This window comes from Eptatretus burgeri, chromosome 3 (genome assembly GCF_056783735.1).
Source record: "Eptatretus burgeri isolate ZD-2024b chromosome 3, Ebu_testis_v1, whole genome shotgun sequence".
NCBI classification, from domain to species: domain Eukaryota; kingdom Metazoa; phylum Chordata; class Myxini; order Myxiniformes; family Myxinidae; genus Eptatretus; species Eptatretus burgeri.
In genome coordinates, this window is record NC_140963.1 from 15,981,680 (window position 1) to 16,003,759 (window position 22,080).

The 22,080-nt window shown below is 44.2% G+C and overlaps 1 protein-coding gene across 1 annotated transcript in view; it reads right to left on the reverse strand.

Annotated features, from left to right (window-relative positions):
- Positions 1-22,080, reverse strand: part of LOC147029445 (uncharacterized) — a 127,741-nt gene that overhangs the window by 40,496 nt on the left and 65,165 nt on the right. Inside the window, 1 exon segment of the mRNA XM_085872124.1 lies at positions 15,798-15,963. Within this exon segment, the coding sequence (XP_085728250.1) occupies positions 15,798-15,963 (166 nt within the window).

The following is a 22,080-nucleotide window of genomic DNA, read 5'->3' on the forward strand; positions in this document are numbered from 1 at the left end:
GGAATTATTAGCCATCACACAAATTACATTTGCCCGACCTCCCCCACTATCTCCCCCACCCACCCCCCCAGGCTGTTCCCAAAAGAAGCAGTTGTTTCTACTTTTGTGAAAACGAAATTGCTTCTGAAAGCACAAGGATTTTTTTTGTATACCTTGTCGAGGCTCGTATGAGAGCAAACACACAACGCACATCAAGGCGGGGCATGAGACAGGAGGGGAGGGAGTGGGAAGGACAAAATAGTGGGGAACAGAGACATTTTGAGATCTGTGGAAGGGAGAGGGATGGAACGGGGAACATGGGGAACTTTCATGGGAAGATGGACATTACAGGGACTTTCAGGAAGGAAAGCAGGGAATTTGAAGGAGGTGGGCTTGGGTGGATTATCGGGGGTAAAAAAGATCGAGGATTTGGACGGGGGATGATAAGAGGTGGTGGTGAACAGCTGTTTTGAAGGCCTGGAGGGAAGAATGGGAATGAATAGAGTGAGGGAGTTTATTCCAAAGGCGGGAAAAAAGAGGAATGAAAGAGTGAAGGTGAGCAGTGATTCGTGATTTTGGTAGTTTTACCAGAAGGGGGTTTTTGGCGGACCTTGAGCGCCCTGCGGAAATGTGGTGGGGACAAATCGCAGAGACAGCAGGGGGGTGAGGCTGGAGAGGAGACTGTAGAAGACAGAAAGACCACTGACCAACCTGCGGTGATTGAGTGAGAGGCCCAAAGACTCAGCCTCATTGCGGGAGATGCCAATGATCCGAAATCCCTTGGTTTCTACAGCGTGAAGCCGAGAAAGGTGGGAGGCAGGAGCACCAGCCCAGAGGGGAGAGCAATACTCCATCAGGCTGCGGACAAAAGCTTTGTAAGTGGTCAGGAGCTCAGGTGGGCCGAGGAAGGACTTTGCACGACGGAGGATTCCCAGTCAGCGACTGGCTTTGGAGGCAAGGTTTGAAATGTGGCTTTCCCAGGAAAGGTCATGGCAGACAGTGAGACCCAGAAGCTTGAAAGAAAGGACTTCTTCCAGAGGATTGTTGAGAAAGTGGATGGGGAGGGGGTTTCTAAACGGTCGTTTCGAAGAGACATCGCGAGAGTGTGAGATTTGTCCGGATTGAAAGACATGTTCCACGTGTTGGACCAGTTTGTGATTTTATCCAGATCAGCAGTGAGCGAAGAAGCTGCTGCTTACCGGTCTGAGGGATGACCGATGGTACGGCAGAGGGTGGAGTCGTCAGCAAAGAGATATAGGATAGTGAGGTAACAGCCCAACAGGAGGTTCATTGCAGGACATAGGAAGATACCACATATATTTATGTTCTTAGACATGGATACATTGTTTAAAATGTGTAAGCTATTATAATTACCACAATGCAAAAGATTAATTATAAATGCATGGTGCAGAGGAGGTAGCACACTTCTCCACGAGGTACCTCGTCAGAGTCATATTCCAAACCTGATCAAAAACAGTTACATTGGGGTTTTGCCTCATCTCACCAGTGGGGGAACCTCACCAGGACTTGTTTTCTGTGGTGGATTTTGTGTGGGGTTTGAGTACTGGTGTGTTACGAAATTAATGAGACATAATTAGAACTGCCACTATATAAATGCTGGCAGTGATAACCAGGTACCAAAATGTCCCGCTTTGATTGGACACCTGACCCTGACCCATGACAGTTTTTATTATTATTCAATTGAATTTAGAATGAGAATTTAGAATTCAATTAAAATCAAATAGAAGACCAAATAGGAACAGTCCTGCATTGAAGTAATCAGGAGCCCAAACAAGCAAAAAGCAAAGATTAAGTCATCAGGAGGGACCTGGAAAGAATTCACATTTCAGCTGCTACTCCGCTACCCTCAAACCCATCCAGTAACAGCCAAGTGAACCGCATTAAAAAAATACATCAAAAGGAACCCAGATCGAAAAAAAAGAAGAAATTCTGGCTGCCAGACCATGTCAGGGTTCCCACTTATTTTGAGATGTCTTTTTAAAGATCTTTTAAGGGCTAAAATAACCCCTTTTTAAGGACCACATCCTAGAAATTCCAGGGGTAAATTGAGGTGAGTCACCTAGAAATAAACAAAGATAGGAAGTTTACAAAAAATCTATTTTAATAATGAACATACAGAACACAGCAGGAGCTTATTCAGTCGACAAGGCACAACGCACCACACAGCCAATTGGCAAATTCACTTCACAGTTACTGTAGAATCAGCCAGGAGCAGTCACAAGTTTCCAGATGGCAGCACTCTCAATGTTAATGTGTTATGTTAAAATGTTATTGTAGGTGCTGCCACCTGCAAAGTTGCAGCAGCTCCTGACTGCTTCTACACTACAGAACAGTACATTTTGTAAGCTAAATGTCATTGTAATATCCAATTAGGACATAACAGGCAAGGATTTAGCCTTCTCCTCAATTTCTCTTTCAAGAACTTTGAGTTCCCCCCGTTTTTGCTTGGCAGAGTGCCTGAGAGCATTTGATTTTACCAGAAGACTGTGGCTAGTTTTGCCACCTTTTGCCTCAGCCTCATCTGCATATTTTTCTGACAATGTGGTCAGACCTATGTCAGTTTCCAACACCTTCTTTCTCTTTTTCAAACCATCCACTTCATCTTCAACCATTTTTCGTTTTCTTTGGATGGCTTCTTGCCCTTTCTTTCTTTTCTCTTCTTCAAGGTATTAATGTTATTTATGTCGAGAACTGGAGGCTGAGGATAGCAGTTCCTTTGTGATTTCAACTTTGAGCATTCCACCTACCAGTACAAAATAATCAATAATTATTCTGCCTCAGTGTCACAAGCATGCCTTCACCCAGGTTGTCCTTCTCTATCTGTCTGTTGAGGGAAAAACCCCTCTCAACAGACGCCTGACCATGGGAAACAAGCAACACTTTACGAACTACTCCGCACAACTTCTCAAACTTCTTGTTTTTACTCACACATTCATAGAGTAACACATCTACCCTGTCATCTTCAACCTTGAAGTCCTTGAACCTCGACTTCAGTTCACACCCTGCTACATCCTGAGGTAATTCTTTGTAACTCGCAACCAACATATCTACATTATCACCATCAACTCTGTTCAGTCACCAAATTTTCCAACAGGCATTTGAATTTGTACTTTGAGTGTTCTTGATCAGTCAGCATCAACCTGGGATCCAGAGAAGCCATATTTCTGGCAAAACTATACTCAAGAGGAGACCTTTCAAAGATTTTGTTGACACATTTCACCACAAATAGCCTACATCCTTCTTTGAACTGAAACACCTGGCATTCACTGATGGCCTTGGTTCTCAGGAGGGACTTCAGTTCACTTTCAGCCTTGAAACCAACTTCAATCTTTTTGTTTTCTACCCTTTCAAGATTCAGCTTCAACAAGTAATATGCAGTAGAAGCATTTTGTAATGCAACTGGCTTAACACACCTCTCTAACAAATTTCTGACAAGTCTCTCAATATCATGAACAAGAAAGGGACCCATTGGCTTGTCTGTTTGGTACAAGGCTAAAAATGGTTCAACTGCACTGGCTACTTACCTGAAAAAGACAGTTTTGCAACAGATAGCTGATCATTCATTGCACCATGCAGAGTTTTGTAAGAGTTGCTGGTTGGTTGGTTTGCTGGTTGCTTCTTCTTGCTTTCACATGCCTCAACAAATAACTTCAGGTGAGGCCACAATAGAATAACTCTGCTGCAGACTGGACCATTCTCAACCCATCTGTGCTTACAAAATTTCAATGGGAAGTCTTTGCACCCAGTTACATCAGTAAAATCATTGTGCCTGGCAGAGGTATCTTTAAACAGCTTGTATGGACTGGAGAGAATATCACCAAGATCCCAACCAGTCTCACGAGCACCGGTCTGGAACGCCCCATGAATGACATGGAGGCCACAGCTCCCAATATTCATCAGGCCCATATCACACTCATCCTTCATTTCTTTCCCCAATTTGTCATAAAAAGACCAATTCACTGAAGGGCCATCCATAGATACCTGCAACAAACCACTTCTACATAGAATAGAAGTTGATGCATTGAAGTGTTCCAATAAATCAGCTGCAGCAGCATGACCAATGAATTGTGATGTTAGGTATCTCGTGTGGACTTGGTCATGGTGCCAAAGTCTGACATGAATGTCTAATTGTTTATTTTTAGTCTTTGTGTTCATGCTTTCATCGAACAGCAAAACATATTCACTGTCTTTATTCATGCGACTCTTTAGAAGTGAAGAGAAGTGAGGAGCAAGCCCGAATTGGCAGAGATATCCACATTTTGTTTCACCGCAGGCAAATGTTTCGGCAACAGGATGCCCTTGAAACATCTTTTTAAATAAATCAGAAGTTCCCTCACACGAACGAAAGGAATAATGCGACTCGACACATTTCATTGCCCACAACACTTCTGCTATGAGAGTCTGTGTTCCACTACATCCAGGTCTAGAAGAAGCTGGCACTCGAACAGGATGAGCAGCAGCCTGAGGGGCAGCAGGCTGAGGAGCAGGGGCAGTACGTGCTGGATTTGCATCTGAGGTTGTCGCAACTCCCGTATTAAAATAATTTCCCATTCCACCCAAAGTTGAACCAACAGACCTCATAGCTGAAAAATAGAAAAGTACCAGGTATGTATTTACATTGTAATCAAATACATACCAGATACCATGCATACTGCGAGACAATTCGGTCAATCACTCAATGCCCAAAAGATCATTGATCATATATCAGAATAGGCAAACACATTCACTCACCTTGTAGATGTTTTTGTACATTACCATGGACGGTGACGGCAGAAACTCCAAAGCTTTTCACAGAGAAAGATTTGCGGCACACACGACAACGAGCGGAAGATCGACATCTGGGATCTTTCTCCAACCATCCTTTGAATTCCGGTTTATCAATCCAGGTAGCTTGGAAATAGCATTGTCCAGGCATCCTTTGATGTATTGTGCAGATAAATTTGGGTCAACAAATTCTATAAATGCCGATGATAATAATGGATATAATAGGCGTATTGTACAGCTCTTTTATCATGACTAGTACGGGCCAATAGGGGTGGGCCCGTAGGTGCATGCCCATAGGTGAGTGCCAGTATGTGCAGCCCTCTCTCGCCCCCCCACTCTCATCCCCCCTATCTCTCGCCCCCCCTCTCTCGCCCCCCTCTCTCGCCCCCTCTCTCTCGCCCCCTCTCTCCCCCTAGTCTCGCCCTTCCTCTCTCCCCCTCCTCTCTCCCCCTTCTCTCTCGCCCCCACTTTCATCCCCCCCGCTCCCGTCCCCCTCTCTCGCAGATATTGGTCGACAGATAAATGGCCATAACTTGGGAACCGCTCGTCTGATTGACATAAACCTCGAAAAGGCACATCCGCGGGTCCCCAGCAATATTCCTGGCAAGTTTCAATCAGATTGGACCGTCAGTCATGCAAAAACAATAAAAATAATAAAAAATAAATAAATAAACATTAATTGTGATGTCATTCGTGATGTCATAGCACCGTGTCTTGTCATTGGTCGACAGATAAATGGCCGTAACTTGGGAACCGCTTGTCCGATTAATATCAAACCTTGAAAAGCACATCCGCGGGTCCACAGCAATATTCCTGGCAAGTTTCAATCGGATCGGACCGTTAATCGTGCAAAAAAACCCAAAAAACCATTGATTGTGACGTCATTCCTGACGTCATAGCACCGTGTCTTGTCATTGGTTGACAGATAAATGGCCGTAACTTTGGAACCGCTCGTCCGATTGACATCAAACCTCGAAAAGGCACATCTGCGAGGCCCCGGCAATATTCCTGGCAAGTCTCCATCCGATCGGACCGGAGGTCGTCGAGAAACTGCGGTCGCAGACACACACACACACACACACACACACACACACACACACACACACACACACACACACACACACACACACACACACACACACACACACACTGCTGGAATTATAGATAGACTAGTGCATGCCCATAGGTGCATGCCCGTACATGCGTGGCCGTACGTGAAAACAAAACAAAAAAAACTTTCAAACCACGTGCCAGAAACAACAACCACATAGGCCGTTCCTTCGCTCTCGCGTGCCCGTACGTGCGTGGCCGTATGTGCAAAAAAAAAAACTTTCAAACAACCAAACAGGCCGTTCCTTCGCTGTCGTAAACGACGACTGTCGTAAACGACGACTGGAAAATGTATGATCAGCAATGAGTGTTTAACCTGAAGGACATCGTCATGCTTATACTGTCCACACCATTCACTCTATTCCACCAACAAACAAACAAATCCAAACAAAGAGGTGCTTGGGTACATCTAAGGAAAGAGGAAGTGCTCAACATTGTGTACAAAGTGCAAAAACCTACTTCACAAAGAAGAGTTATCTTTCCTCAACGATTCGTGCACAAATTTGATTGGTTGTTATGACTGAAAAAAATGCCATAATATTTTGTCCAAGTACTGTGAAACCAAAGGGTTTTCAAAATGCTAAAAAGGCGATTTGTGTTCTGCGTGAAAACGGCCATAAAACAATGATTTTGTGTTCCGCAGTGTTCAAGTATATAATTCAATGGAAGTAAAATAATGATTTGGAAGATCAGAGGAAAGCAAATTCAGAAGTTCACCACTGTGGATGCAGTATCTTATACACCATCTCATTCAACACGTTAAATGAGTTCGTCATGCCTGTTGTTTGTGTCCTTATGACCACCAAAAACAAGAAGTTTCCTGTTTGGAATGATTTTCAATTTTGTTTGACTGCCAGACAGGCAGACTAAATTTTTTTTTAATCTCACTCTTCTCTTTCTCTGTACATGTGCGATTGGGATGAATCAGAGCAAAAGTACTGCTAAGGCCAAGGTCGCATTTGCCACGGCGGCCATGGGGTCTCCAAAATCTACGGCCACAAGCAATTATACGGCGGCCGCAGTATTTCCACGGTCACACAATGTAGCAGTCACATGTTTTTATTTTTCGGGGAGCCGCACGGCATATTTAGGCCTAAGTCACATTTTCCACGGCGGCCGTGGGGTCTCCAAAATCTATGGCCACTAGCAATTATACGGCGGCCGCAGTATTTCCATAGTCACACAATGTAGCAGTCACATATGTTTTTATTTTTCGGGGAGCTGCACGGCGTATTTATAAATTGTTGAGACCGAAAATGTGGGGTTGCCGTACGGTCTTTGATTTGATGTCACACGGTGACCTTAAGGGGGCCCTGCGGCGGCCATAGAATTTTCAAGGCAGACGCAAGGTAGCCTCAAGGTGCCCGCAAGGCGACCGCAGGGGGCCCTAAGGCGAACGTGCGGCCAGACGGACGGTAACGAATGACAGTAACCATTGTTTATTCTATATATATATATATATATATATATATATATATATATATATATATATATATATATATATATATATATATATATATATATATTTTTTTTTTTTTTTTTTACAATTTTTTTTTTTTTTTTGGCTTGTCGAATTGCTACAGCGAACGTAGAAATGAAAAAAGTTATAACTCCGCGTTATAATTCCACGGCGACCTTACGACCTGTAAAATATAGCCAAATGGCGTAGGGCCACCCTGAGGCCACCGCAGAAACTCTGTGGCTGCCGCACGTTTCTGTCAATTCAGAGGGCGTACGGCTGCCGTATCCTCGCTGTAGAGCAAATGTGACTTAGGCCTAAACGCCAGGATTATTTCCCGATTCATATTCAAAATATAACATTCAATTGAAAATAAGTTGTTCCTGGTTCATAAACTGATGTTTGTTGACAGACAAACAGACAGACAGACGTGAATCAATCACTTAATTATGCTTTTCGCTTTGCTTGCACGGGATAAGAACCACGACCGTATTTTCACGGAAATAACCCACCCCCTGGTTTACCCCCCACACCTGGGGAAAAAGTGCTCCAGGAAAATTTCAGGCATGTATAACCCACACACGAGTATAACCGCAGGACAGCTTTCCTCTCCACATGACTGGAGAGATACGCAATCTTCATATTTCCAACAGCCGACACAGCTTTGTTGTCAAGGGCCAACAAACAACTCTTTTCAAATACAAATGGGATAAATAACCAACTGACATTAAAAGGAATATGTTGAGAAAAGGGTTGTTGCAAAAGTGAAAGTTTACTGTACCGATGTGTTGAAAACAAGCATGGTTTCCAGTACTGATGCAACCGGAAAGCACGCTGCTCATCGATGAGAAATGTATAAATACCTTGCTGGCTGTTGAATATTATATCATTCCACAACATCGTCCATATGATTAGAAGTCCCCGCCATACAAGTCGGGGTCCCCTTATGTGGCAAGCATGGGGAATTCGGCTTGCCAGATTTTGGGTACCTATGGTTCAGTTCGGTATGGGAGCATGTCCTGGAGCAGCACGTCATTGCGTCCAATTAAAGTAGATAATCCAGGGGCTTCCGTCTGGCCATCCCCAAGGCAGATGCCTGGTACATCCCCATTTCCTTGAGATGCCAATCAAATGCTTTGCTGAGATCACCATCGGCTGCGAGCAGCTCCTATCGAAACTCTCGTCTGCGTTTATTGAGGACCCGGAGAGCAGGAATACAGCCAATCATTAACTTATTTGGTGTAAAACCTGACTGCTCCGGATACTGGTGCTCGAGCAGAATGGTGGTGAACCCTATGAAGAATTATGCTAGCAAAGACCTTGCCCAGCACTGAGAGTAGCGTCACCCCTTGGTCGTTGTTGCAGTCTTGGCGATCATCCTTCCCTTTCCAGAGAGGGACAAGGCCCCACTTCCAGTCAGTAGGGATGATGCCTGTGCTCCAAACAGATCACAGAACTACATGCAACGGTATGAGAACAGCATTTTCACCAGCCTTGAGAAGTTCAGCAAGGATCCCTGGGGATTTACCCCTTTCAACTGGTATAGCACAGCTTGTTTCTCCACAAACGAAGGTGGTTCACAGTTGAATGGAGGGCCAGCAATCGGGATAGCTTTCCTCCTGACATCCAACTCAACAGCTGGTAGGTCAGCCTGGTACAGCCGCTCAAAGTAACCAGCTCAGCAGGCCTTCACTGTGGACTCCTCTCTCAAGAGCCCACCACCCTCCACTCTAACTGCAGTACATTGAAGGATGGGCTTAGAGGAACGCAATGCACAAATTCCCCTGTAAGTAGGATGAGAATCATTTTAACACAGGTGATGCTCTACCCCCTCACAGATTCCTCGCACATACGCCTCACTGCACAGTTTTGCGCCTCAGCTCTGCCATTAAGCCTGGCCCTGCGACTCTGTTCAATGGTATTCAGTGTCCCTTGGGAGACAAAGTTCCTGTTTTCCTGACGGTGGGTTCCAAGATATCTGCCGGCAACATCAAGGATGGTAGTATTAAAAGCACTCCACAACACTTCAGGATTCCCCACAGCATCCACACCCCCAAATCCCCACTCAGCCTGTTCGTAAACTCCTCAGCTACCCTATTCTCCCTGAGATTGTCAACATCCAGGCTAGTCTTGGATGGTACCATTCTCCTGGAATCAAGCTGCAACTTGTTAAGCTGCAAATTAAGATGCTACCACAAGCCTGTGGTAGATATTAAGAAACTGGGTACTCTGGTAGGCCCTGCAGTTCTGCATCATCCTCCTGCGACCATCAACGAGCACATGGTCTATCTCCTCTGCCACACCACCAGCGTTGGAATACGTCCAGCAATTAGCTGTGGGCACTGAAACCATGAACAAGCCATCTTAAGTCCACGACTTAGTACAAAGTCAAGGAACTTAGTACTATTCTGGTTCACAGTTCGAGGCCTACGTGGACTGACACATGTCTCCTAGCTATGCCTATCAGTGCCAAGTCGATGCATTGAAATTCTCCAAGACTGGCAGAGTATCTCGTCTGGGGCACTGATCAACCACTGACTCGAGCCTGGCATAGAATACCTCTCCTTCAAAGTGAGATCACTCGCCTCAGTCAGAGCATATATTGAGACCAAGGAAATGACACCCGAGGAGTGACAATTCCTCATTCTCATAATATGCTCGTTAGCATAGAGATTAATGTTTGTGCACATCTCCCTGAAAGTCTATATAAATGCAACGTTGTTTGTCAGGAAAAGCATCTCCAGATTTTTAGTTGTTTTGCAGTACGTACTGAACTCGGTATTCACACTGACACAAATCTGCCGATTCCTGAAAAATTGCCGATATAGGCCAAGCACCAGTGTGTGTGTGTGTGTGTGTGTGTGTGTGTGTGTGTGTGTGTGTGTGTGTGTGTGTGTGTGTGTGTGTGTGTGTGTGTGTGTGTATGTGTATGTGTTGTTCATAAAGCATAACATATTATTATCTCTGCTAACTCCACAACACCCCCACCCACCCCTCTTTTTCTTTGACCCATCCTCACCCCACAATCCACCCACTCCCAATACAGTGCAGCACCATCCTCGCACACATCTCTCACTCTCCCCTCCCCCTCTGTCTGTCTATTGTCTCTGGACGTGCCCGGGCGGTGTCTCGTCTCCGGACGCGCCCTTGTCTCCGGACGTGCCCGGGCGGTGTCTCCTCTCCGGATGCGCCCGCGTGATGTCTCGTCTCTGGACAGGCCCGGGCGGTGTTTTTCTCCATACGTGAGTTCATCTCCGGGCGTGCCCAAGCATTGTTTTTTTTCCGGACAGCTTGGCTCAGGACGCATTCGGGTGGTATTTGTCGCCGGACATGTCCAGGCGATGTTTGTCTCTGGGTTGTATTTATCATATGATAATTATGACGACATCGGTCATGTGGTGTGGCAACTATATTGGAAAAAAAATCTTTGGACCTGTGCATCTCCAAAACCTCTCCGGAGAAAAATTTAAACTTGGCCAATGTTAAATAGGCCCTATGGGAAATAAGTGATTTTTGATGATGTCAAAGGTGGCTTCGTTATGACTTCATAATTTTATCCGATATTTAGTCGTCTCGGGCTTTATTGTTTTTTTGTGGGGGGAGGGGTGAATTGATGATGTCATCAGTCATCATCGTTCATCAGAGAATCGTTCAGCAATCAGCAGCCATGTCTTTTTTTTTTGGTAACATAAAAACCTTCAAAAATCTTATTCTCTGAAATAGCTGAATAGATGGAGGCAAAACTTTATAGGCAAACAACCTTGTCCGCACTCTACCCGTGCTACAGGATCCGATCGCCAAATAATCGATTTACCCAATTATTTGTGCGGGTAGATTACCGAGAGATTGTACCTCAGCGAGGCCTGCTTGGACACGAGCCGCTTAAGCAGCTCGCTCCGTTTTGGGATAACTGAGCGGGGTATTATCACGAGGCCTCGCTGGACCCGATTCTATTATCGGCTATTTAAAAGCCCACTATATTCCGAGGGCAAGATGGCAGTTCAATTGGGGAAAATGACGCGACGAACAGGTCAACATTTAAAGAAGCACATATATTTCCAAACAACACATAAGCAATGTAAGGAGTCATGCAATGAATGGGGGAAGTACGCATGCAATTATACAGCCAAACACAATGCGAAGGAACTACGACCGTTTATTTATTATGTACAGTTACTTATACAGTTCTACTTGACGGACTTGGCGCCACAACTTTCACACAAAGAAAAGCAAGGAAAAACGCCCTCAAAGACGAGGGGGTAGACTGGACCTCTCGGGGTCTTTATGTCATGGAGCTTTGAGGACTGAAGGAGCTCCAAGAGGCTGCGCAGGTTACCTTCACCTCAGACCGTTTGGTGCTGGTGGGCGAGCTCTCTCCGGCTCTCTCCACGTCCCGAACATGAACACGCAGCTCCGCGCGGCACAGCAGGCTTGGCCGTGCTCGCGTCTCCTCCGCTCTCCTCAGCTTCTCCACCGACTACAGGCTTCAGGCTCCAGGCGCTCTGAACCCCGACAGACACTCCACAGACTGGCTGACAGACCCTCAGCAGACCCAACTCGACAACCACCTCGAGAGACAGACCGAGCGCGACCCTCTCCTCAGCTCCGAGAAAAAGACCTAGAGAGAGACTCTCAACAACCGCTAGACCTTCTCCTCAGCTCGTCCTTTATACCCACGGCGCGTCGCCCCTCCCCTCGGAGCGCGTAGGGGCATTTTCCGCCCAAAATCAGGCCCTTCTTTACCTCAACTTTGACCCCTCCCCCGTCCCGGCGCGCGGGATAGCAAGAAAAGGGGGGAGGGGAAATCCCAGCGCTATCGGAACTTCTCTCCTCGGCACTGTGGTTCTGCGCGCACTCCGCGGGGGCAAAGGGTTTTCCTACCGTTGCCTCTGTTTCCTTTCCCGACGAGCATCCATGCAAAGACGTTATTTGATGTGGAGAGGTTTTTGGTGTGGTTGTGGAAGTAGTGGTGTGGTCGTTGAAATGCGGGTGTGGAGAAGGTGGTGAGGCGATGTTGTGGAGATGGCTGATGCTGGCGTTTGTGGTGGTCGTGAGGGTGGTGTGGTTGGGCGGTTGATGAGAAGGTAGTGGTGGTGATCGTGGTTGTTGGTTGGCGTGGTGGAGAAGGTGGTTGGTGGTTGGCGTGGTGGAGAAGGTGGTTGGTGGTTGGCGTGGTGGAGAAGGTGGTTGGTGGTTGGCATGGTGGCGAAGGTGGTTGTCGTTGTGGTTGGTCCAAAATAACGATAGTAAAAGAAAAACGGCAACCTCAAAGATCACAGCCCCATTAGACAATGGTGGGGAAATCTATCTGAACACAAACTTTTCGGCATAACTGATCTAAGGACCTATATGGTGCTCTGCGAATTTCCACAGCCGTAACAATATTTAAAAACCTTCTTCTCCAGAAAGGCTGGACAGATCGAGGGAAAACTTTACCCACATGTTCCCAAAGCCTTGGGGATACCAGGGTGTTCACAAATAATTAATAGGTCACATGGTCTGGCAGCCACATTGGATTGAATGAAAATCATAAAAAAAATATTTCTCTTTAACCGCTTCATCAATCGACGTGAAACTTCACAATTATGATCCAGTAGTGATGGGGAATATACGTTTAAAATTTCAACCTGATTGGTCGCATAGTCTGGCAGCTAAAATTATTCAATATTTTGAATCTGGGTTCAGGGATTTCAATCAAACTTGGTACAAATATGTATAATGATATAATAATGTGGGCGGAGGCGTAATTTGTGGATGTCGCGACATCAAATAGTGCGTTCTTGTTATTCATAACTGAAGAGATCAAACAAAACTGTCACAGTTGAAAAAGGTTACATGTCAGGAATACCTGCAAAAAACATGTACAAATCAAAATTCACTGGTTGTAAAAGTATTGAACCGCTTAGGTTAGTACTTGGTGGAAGAACCTTTTGCAGCAATGACTGCTATGAGTCTTTTGGGGGAGGTCTCTTCCAGCTTTGCACAGTGAGATGGTGAAATCTTTGCCCATTCTTCACATGAAAATTGCTCTAGTTCTGCAAAGTTAGATGGGATCATTGATGGACTGCAATCTTCAAGTCTCGCCAGAAATGTTCAATTGGGTTCAAGACAAGACTGACTGGACTACTCAAGAACATTTATTTTTGTTATTATTCAGACACTACACTGTGACTTTAGCTTTGTGCTCATCATTCTGCTGAAATGTGAATCTCCCACTGAATTTCAGATTCATGGTGGACTCAAGCAGATTTTCATCAAAGATTGTCCTCTATTTTGTACCATCCATTGTCACTTCTATCCTGACAAGCTAGCCAGTCCATGCTGATGAAAAACAGCCCCAGAACATGATGCAGCCACCACCATGCTTGACAGTCGGGATGGTGTTAACCGGGTGATGTGCATTGAGTGCTAGGCTTTGTGCAAGACATAACGCTTTAACTACAGACTAAAAAGTTCAATTATTGTCTCGTCTGACCACAAAACTTTTCTGTACATGCCTGCAGTATCTTTTGGAAATTATATGTGAGCTTTTATATGTGACTTTTTCAGTAATGGCTTCTTTCTTGACACCTGTCCATAAAGGACAGCTTTGTAAAGGGAACAGATATTGTTAATTGATGAACACTGACACCCATCTCAGACATAGAGCCTTGCAGATCTTACAAAGTCATTGTGGATTTACAGTGACATCCTGAACCAGTTTCCTGCTTGCTTGGCTCCTGAGTTTGGATGGGCGACCTGATCTGGGTAGAGTCTGCGTCGCATAAAATGTCTTCTTAATGATGGATTTCACAAGACTTGTGCAACTGAGAATCATCTGATTTTCTCTGTAAATCATTTTATCTACATTTTTTTTTGGCTTTATCACTTTGGAGTAGTTTGTGAAGGCCATGTAGAGCCTGGTGTTGGCTTCATGGTTCGGGTGATGGGCTTGTGATCCAAAGATTCTGAGTTCAAATCCCACTCAGCTGTTGAATTAATACCAGGTGGGGTGAACCTTGCCTGCCATCCTTCCGAGGTCGGCAAAATGAGTGCCAGCATGCTGGTATACTGTGTCAAAGTGGCGACCTATCCAGGATTGTGTCCAATAGCCAAGGAGTCTGCTTAGGCAGCACCAACGCTCTGCACAGAGTATGGTCTCGATAGATGGATGGGGATGCATTGTTCCCTCTATCCTTACAAGTCTCCTTGTCTATGCCGCTGAAAAGCATCCCCATAGCATGATACTGCCACCACGATGCTTCGCGGTAGGGATGGTGTGAGATGGGTGATGAGTGGTGTTCGGTTTCCGCCAGATGTAGCGCTTTGCTTTCAGGCCAGAGTTCAATTTTCATCTCATTAGACCACAGAATCTTTTACCTCATGCTCCATTGCAACTGTGTCCAAGTCCTCAACTGTTTAAAATCGTCCTGGAAGAATTTACAGAGAATGAAAGGTTGCGATTCCCAAGAGAGTTATTGTGCACCGATGACTCTATTAGATGCGGAAAGTGAAGAAGACGTTTCAAAAATGGAAAAGTGCAATGACAAAGAAGGGTTTACACGTCAAAATTAATAAAATAAAGGTTATGGTCAGGGGCAAAGAAGGAGAAATAGAGAGTGGCCTTGCTCCATATGCAGAAAAGGATTTGGATGGAATTAAATTCAGTTGAGGCAGTTATATGTGGTGTCATAAGAGGTACAGTAGTATCACAGGAAATTTAATAACAAAAGCTGGGATTTTCATTTGTAAAGATGTGAGGATCAGTAATATCAATTAAGACATGAAGAACAAAAGGAAATGCTCTCAAGCTCAGATATATATTTTTTTTTTCGAAAAGGAGATGTGTATGGAGAATCCCATTCGACCCTGAAAAAATAAAAAATAAAAAAAGGAGAAAATTGTGACAAAACGTTTGTTGTTGTTTCCTGCACCAAAGGTGGATGGAGTACATGTTTTGACCCCTGTTTGTCTGTGAGCAGGATCCCTCAAAGGGTTATGGGCGGATTCAGACGAAACTTAGTTGACACGTTTGGTGTCTCCTGAGGAGGAATTGATTAGATTTTGCTGAATATCCCGATCCAGATACGAGAATTTTGTCAGAGATTATGCACCATTGAGAAATGGGACCAAAAATGATATATTGCACGATATCTCAAAAATTTGTTGGACAGATTACGACAAAACTTGGTGGATGAGTTGGGTAGGTGACAAGAACAAGCCAATTAGATTTTGGTTCAGGTCCGGTTGCAGATCTGACCTATCAGTGTGAAACAAAACATACTGTTTAGCTTGCCCTTGGCACTGGTATTCCCTCTATCGAGTGGTGTTCTCGTTTTGTTGCTGTGTTCTTGCTGATTTTAACTGAAAAAGGAGATATAAGAAAAAAAATTTGGATGCACGTGAAATCAATGCCAGTATGATGATTATACATGAAGGGCCTATCTGAAATTTCTTTTACACTGGAATACAGAGAGGAGCCCACCTTGTAAACCACAAGCTATTACCACTGTCGAGCAAGAAGACGAAGAAGCAGTCTTGATCCATTATGGCATCCATTTTGAATCCAACAATTTTCCCTCTGCACCAGGTGAGGCTTTCCTCATGTAACACACAGCAAAGCGAGCCAGGCATATCTTGAGTGCTGCCATCTACAGGTGAGATAACACAAGGGACAAGTATTACTAGAAATGTCAAGATGAGAGGGAAAGGAAGTGGGTAATGTACAAAGGTGCAACAGTCAGGCATTGAAGATCCTGGGTTTGACATGAATTACTCTCACCAGAGGAGAGGGTGTTGCATTTGGGTCCGTTTGCCTTTTTGTCTGTCTACCTTTCTTTGTCAGCAAAGAACATGAGCGTTTTTCTCTGCATATTTGTCGGATTGAGACAAAATTTTCAACATTGGAGTGACTACTAATATAGAATGTTTTAATGATAATTATGATGTCATAGGTCACGTGGTGTGGCAGCCATGTTGTAAAAGAGGAAAAACTTTGGACCCCTGTATCTCCGAAACCGCTCCGTGGAAAAAAATGAAATTTGGCACATGTGAAGAACTAACTCCACATGGGGAATAAGCATGATCTTTTTATGTCTTACGTACCTTCATTATGACGTCATAATTGCATACATAGAATGCTACATCTGATCAGTATGAAAAATTTTGAGGGTCATCTCGTGATAAATTGGTCAGCAGAAAAAAAATTGATGACATCATCGGTCACATAGTTCGGCAGCCATATTGTCTTTTTTGTTGTTTTTTAAACCTTCAAAAATCTCTGAAATGGCTGAACAGATTGAGGTGAAATTTTACACACATGACTGCCTATCCATGGAGAACAAAACATTCAAACGTATATCATAGGTCACATGGTTTGGCAGCCATATTGTATTTACCTTAAAACTTAAAAAAAATCTTCTCCAGAACGGCTGGACATATGGAAGGGAAACTTCACACAAATGTTCCGCAAGCCTTGGGGATACCAGGGTATTCACGAATAATTGATAGGTCACATGGGCTGGCGGTCCTATTGGATTGAGCGAAAATCTTAATAAAAAAAAATCTCTTGAACAGCTTCATCAATCAATGCAAAATTTCACAATTATGATCCAGTGGTGATGGGGAATATGTATTTTAAATTTCAACCTGATCAGACACATGGTCTGGCAGCCAGAAACATTAAATTTTTGAACTGGGTTATTTTTGTTTTTGAATAAGGCTCACTTGGCTGTGCCTGGATGGGTTTGGGGGTAGAGGGGGAGCAGCTGAAATGTGAATCCTATCCATGTCCCTCTTGATGACTCCATCTTTGCTTTTTGCTTGTTCAGGTTCCTTCTGATGACTCAATGTAGGACTGAACCTATTTGCTCTGCCATTTGATTTGAATTAAATATATTTTAATCCCATTCTGAATTCAATTGAATAATAATAAATCTCATGGGTCAGGGTCAAGTGTCCAATTAAAGTGGGGTCACATCAAAGCGTGACGTCTTGGTATCCGGTCATCACTGCCAGTAGTTATAAAGTGGTGCTTATCGTTATGTCTCTGTTATTAATTACGTAACACACCAGTACACAAACACCACATAAAATACATGGCACAAAACTTCTCAAACACCACACAAAACAAGTGCTGGTGAGGGTCCACAATGTCTGATTACTCTTTTTCTTGTTTTTATTGTTTCTCCAACTCAAAGTAAAAGCATTTTTGGGTTTGGTATTTTGTCCAAAAATAAATTTGTCCTTTCATACATTCACTCAGTCCCATTGTTACAGGTTCCAATGCTTTTTCAAGACCTCCGGACAGGGGTCAGTAAATAGAGTGCACAGGTGAAAACCGTAAGCCATCAACCTGCCCTTGCATCATGGTGTGGAGGGCAAATCATTTTTGTGCCCATGACCCAACCCTGGGTACCCCAGCAAGTATGCAAAATTGGTGGTGATCAGCCAAGCCGTTTTACAGTTTAGAAGTGAATAGTCAGACAGACAAACAGACTCGCTGTAAGTATTATAAATATAATTCCTCTAAATGTATAAATAGAACTGTTTCGATGTATTTGAAGATCTTTCCTTTTGTTGCCCTTCACAAAATGAAGATGACAAGCGAACCACAGAAGAGAAATTTACTTCTTCTTTCTCGCTTCCCTTTATAAGAAGGGAAGCTAAATGGTACCAAGCTTCTGCTCTGCCTTGAATACGATACTTTTCTATTTCCCTCTGTTCCCAGCCAACTCTCTCCAACCACTTCCACCTGAATGATATCCCTCATTACACAATCTTCCCATTTCAGCCATGGTCTACCACTTTTTTTCCTACTTTGCTCCCTCAACCTTCTGCTCTCTAAGCCATTCTCTCTTCCCCAATTCTGTGCCGTGTCCAACCCACTTCAACTGGCATACTCCTATACTCCCCCATTCCTCCTGACCCAATTATTGTTACAGACCAATTATTGTTGCAGACTCGCTGTAAGTATTATAAATATAATTCCTCTAAATGTATAAATAGAACTGTTTCAATGTATTTGCCATACCTTTATTATTGCCTCTCTGTCAGTGCCACCATCTCCAGACCAGAAAGGTATGCCAGTGTTGCACAAGACAAGAATTTTCTTTCAATCTCCTTGGTAAATTTCTGACTGCTGTAACTCCCTCCATCCTCCTCCATGTATTCACACCCACCTGTATCATCCTCCGCACCTTTGCCTCCAAACTACCAGCCGCATTCACTGTTCCATGCAGAAACTCAAACCTATTTCCCTGTCTGATTTCCTTCCCCTCTAACCTGATAATCATTTCCTTTCTCTGCTGCTCAACCCACATTCGATGCATCTTCTCCATACTCATTTTCAATCCATATTTTAGAATGCCTCCTTCCACTCCCCCAGTACTCCCTGCATCTCCCACTTATTCTCCTCTTCAACAGCCAGATCATCTGCATACAACATCCTCCACAGAATACCTTTCATGTTTACCCTCCTGCTTACCAGCTCCATCACCATGATAAACTGTTCACACTGAACTCCCCTGACATCCAAAGACCAACAAAAACTCTTCCCTTCGTTCCCTCATACATATCTTCCACCAACCTAACTTCTTAACCGATCTCTCTGTACTTTGCTCCTTTCAAAATTCTTTCGACTTTTTCACATTTTTCTTTATCGATTCTAATTCTTGCTTTTTCTTTTTCTTTTTAAAAAATCTCTTTTACTCTTTATTTCTCTTTCTTTATCTATCTGTCTAAGGAGAAGTGTATTCTGCAGAAAGTTTTCTGAAAGGCTCACTTGGCTGTGCATGGACAAGTTTGAGGGTAGAGGAGTAGTGGCTGAAACCCGAATCCTATCCAGGTTCCTCCTGATGACTCCATCTTTGCTCTTTGCTTATTCGGGTTCCTTGTGATGACTCCAATGCAGTATTTGGTTTTCTATTTCTGGCACTCTCATCCATCTTAATATAGTCATCACCATCTCTCTCATGACAGTGTCATCAGCCTTCTCAAGATCCACAAAGCCTCATGAAATTTTGCCTTGAATCTCCAACCTCTTCTGCACAAACTGTCTCAGTGTGAACACCACATTCATCGTCTCCTACCCTTTCTAAATACCTGTTGTTCTTCACCTATCTCCCTGTTCAAAAAATCCCTTATCTTCCCATTGAGAATCCTCTCCAGTACCTTTATGATGTGACTTTGAAGAGTAATGTAATACTTCTGGACCTCCACGGATCATGTACATTGTCCTTCGACTTCCATATCAGCACATTTATCCCTGTCCTCCAATCCTCCGGAATCGAACCCTCTCACATACAGGTGGTGAGTAAAAAAAATGGAAACAATCGGGCGTTGGGCCACAACTTGCAGCCAGTACGGCCTGTATGCACCGTGGAATAGTGTCCACCAGCGTCAAGAATTCTGTAGGAGGGATGTGGGCACCATTCTTCCAAGAGAAAGTCAATCAACTCACACCTGTTTTATGCAGGTGTAAAACACTGTCTCAGGCATCGTTCCAGAATATTACATAAATGCTCAATTGGGTTCAGATCCAGTGACAAAGAAGGCCAAGACATATGGATAACATCAGCGCTATGCTCAACAAACCATTGGACAAGCACACATGCTATGTGGATGGGGGCATTGCCATCCTGGAAGACACCCCTTCCAGCAGGAAATAAATGCTGCAACATGGGGTGAAAATAAATGCTTGCTCAGAACTAATAAGTAGTGATTCGTATTGAACTTGCCTTCTAAGGGAATGACTGCACCCAAACCTTGTCAGCAACATGTTCCCCACAACATTACAGAACCACCAGAGCTCTTTACTGTTGGAACTAAGCACTCAGGGTTGTAGAGTTATTTAGGTTAGTGCCACACGTACGTCGTACATTCATCGGTTTGTCGAGAACATGGTGAAGGAAGATTCATTCATCTGACCACATCACAATTCTCCACTACTTGGTAGTTCATTGCCTGTGTTCTTTGCACCACTGGACTTGTAAATGTGCATTGTCAGGTGTGATGAGCAGTTTGTGCACTGCAATCCCGACTTTGGTATCCTGTTCTGTGGAGTTCTCAGGGGACAGTTTTTGATTAAACTGGCTGCTTGCACCCCAGTTTGAAATTTACAGTCAACTGAACTGCAGTTGCTCACCTGCTTTGCCTTGCGCTTCAAATTAATGCACGGATATCATGATCCTGGAGTTGACACTTCGGCCACTGTTGCCCTTTGCTGATTATGTTTTTCACTCGGAGTTCCATGCTGACATCAGTTTTCAAGTAGCTTTCAATATACTTGGTGTCCCTCATTTCCCCCAAGTGTTTCCATTTTCTGTTCACGACCTGTACATACATTAAACAGCCTCTTCGTCCAACCAACTCCAACTTCCCTGCTATAATTAGCATCTTTGTACACTCAATGCCTGGCTCTCTTCCCTTCTTCTTTAATGCTGGCTATACCTCCTCCTGCACGATCTCCACCAATTCCATTTTCCCCTCTTCATGACAAGCAAGCTTCAGCATGCCGTTGCTTCCTGCCTGGTTCAACAGCTATTTAAAATAGCTCTCCCATACCTTTAATACTGCTCCCCCTCTCTGTCATGACACTCAGATCACCTTTCTTAATCAACCCCCCACTGCTCCCCATTCTTGTCCTCACTATCCTCATCCCTGCCACAAGCCAATTTATAAATAATCTTCTTCCCACCTACCTCTTCTACTGCTTCCATATCATTCTTCACTTTAACCACAGCTCTCCTTGCTGCTTTCACATTTTTCCCATACAGATGCATCACTCCTGCATCTGGTTGTCCCCCTCTGTGCTCTTCCAAACCTCCTCACCAACGACCATTGCTACTTCCTCCGTCCATCATACCTGGTTTATATTCCTTGATGATTTAAACTTTCCTGATGTTCCTACATACAAAACTTTAACAATTCCCCGAAACACCTCTCCATACTTCTTCCACTCCTCCAAACCTTCGGCTTCTTTGCTACATTCCTCATACTTGGTCCTCACACTCTTTCCTTCCACTCCATCTACAGCGACGTTGTCCCTGCACTTCCTCCAACTTATCATCTTCCAACCAGTATTCTTAACTAAATTCTGTTTATGCAAGCACACAACAAACACCACATGCTTGTGGTGGGTGGTGACATGCTCTTCAATCATGCCTTACAGTCCTTAATCTTCCACAACTGTTGCTTCATAATCACGAACTAATAAAGTTCATTTTTTTCTGTCCACTCCGGAAGCGGGCTGTCACGCTTTTAGCAGAACAAACCAGCTATGGCTAAACCATTTCTTGCCACCAGCTCTCAACCCTCTCTATTCCTCGTTCCCCATCCAAATTTACCAACACATTTCACTTCACTCGGTTCCGCTACACCCACATGCACATTGAAGTCTTCCATGATGCACAGTATCACCTCCAGCTCAACCATTCCAATCATCCTCTCCAGTACATCCCTGAACTCCTGCTTCTCTGCCTCAGTCCTTCCCTTCTGTGGCACATACATTGAACTAACACAACACTTGCTTCTGATTCACCAACTATGCCATAACTATTCATCCCTCCCATCTTTTCACTCTAACCACATCCTTGCTGATCTCTTCCGACACTACGATTCTAAGAGCATCATTCCTCCATCCCCTCCCTTGTGCAACAGCTTTTACACCACTCACTTTTCACCCTCCTCCCTAACTCCACCTTCTCTTACCACCCTCCCCCCCACCCCTCCTGCTCATTTCCATCTCTCTTCTTTTGTCCCGCAAACTA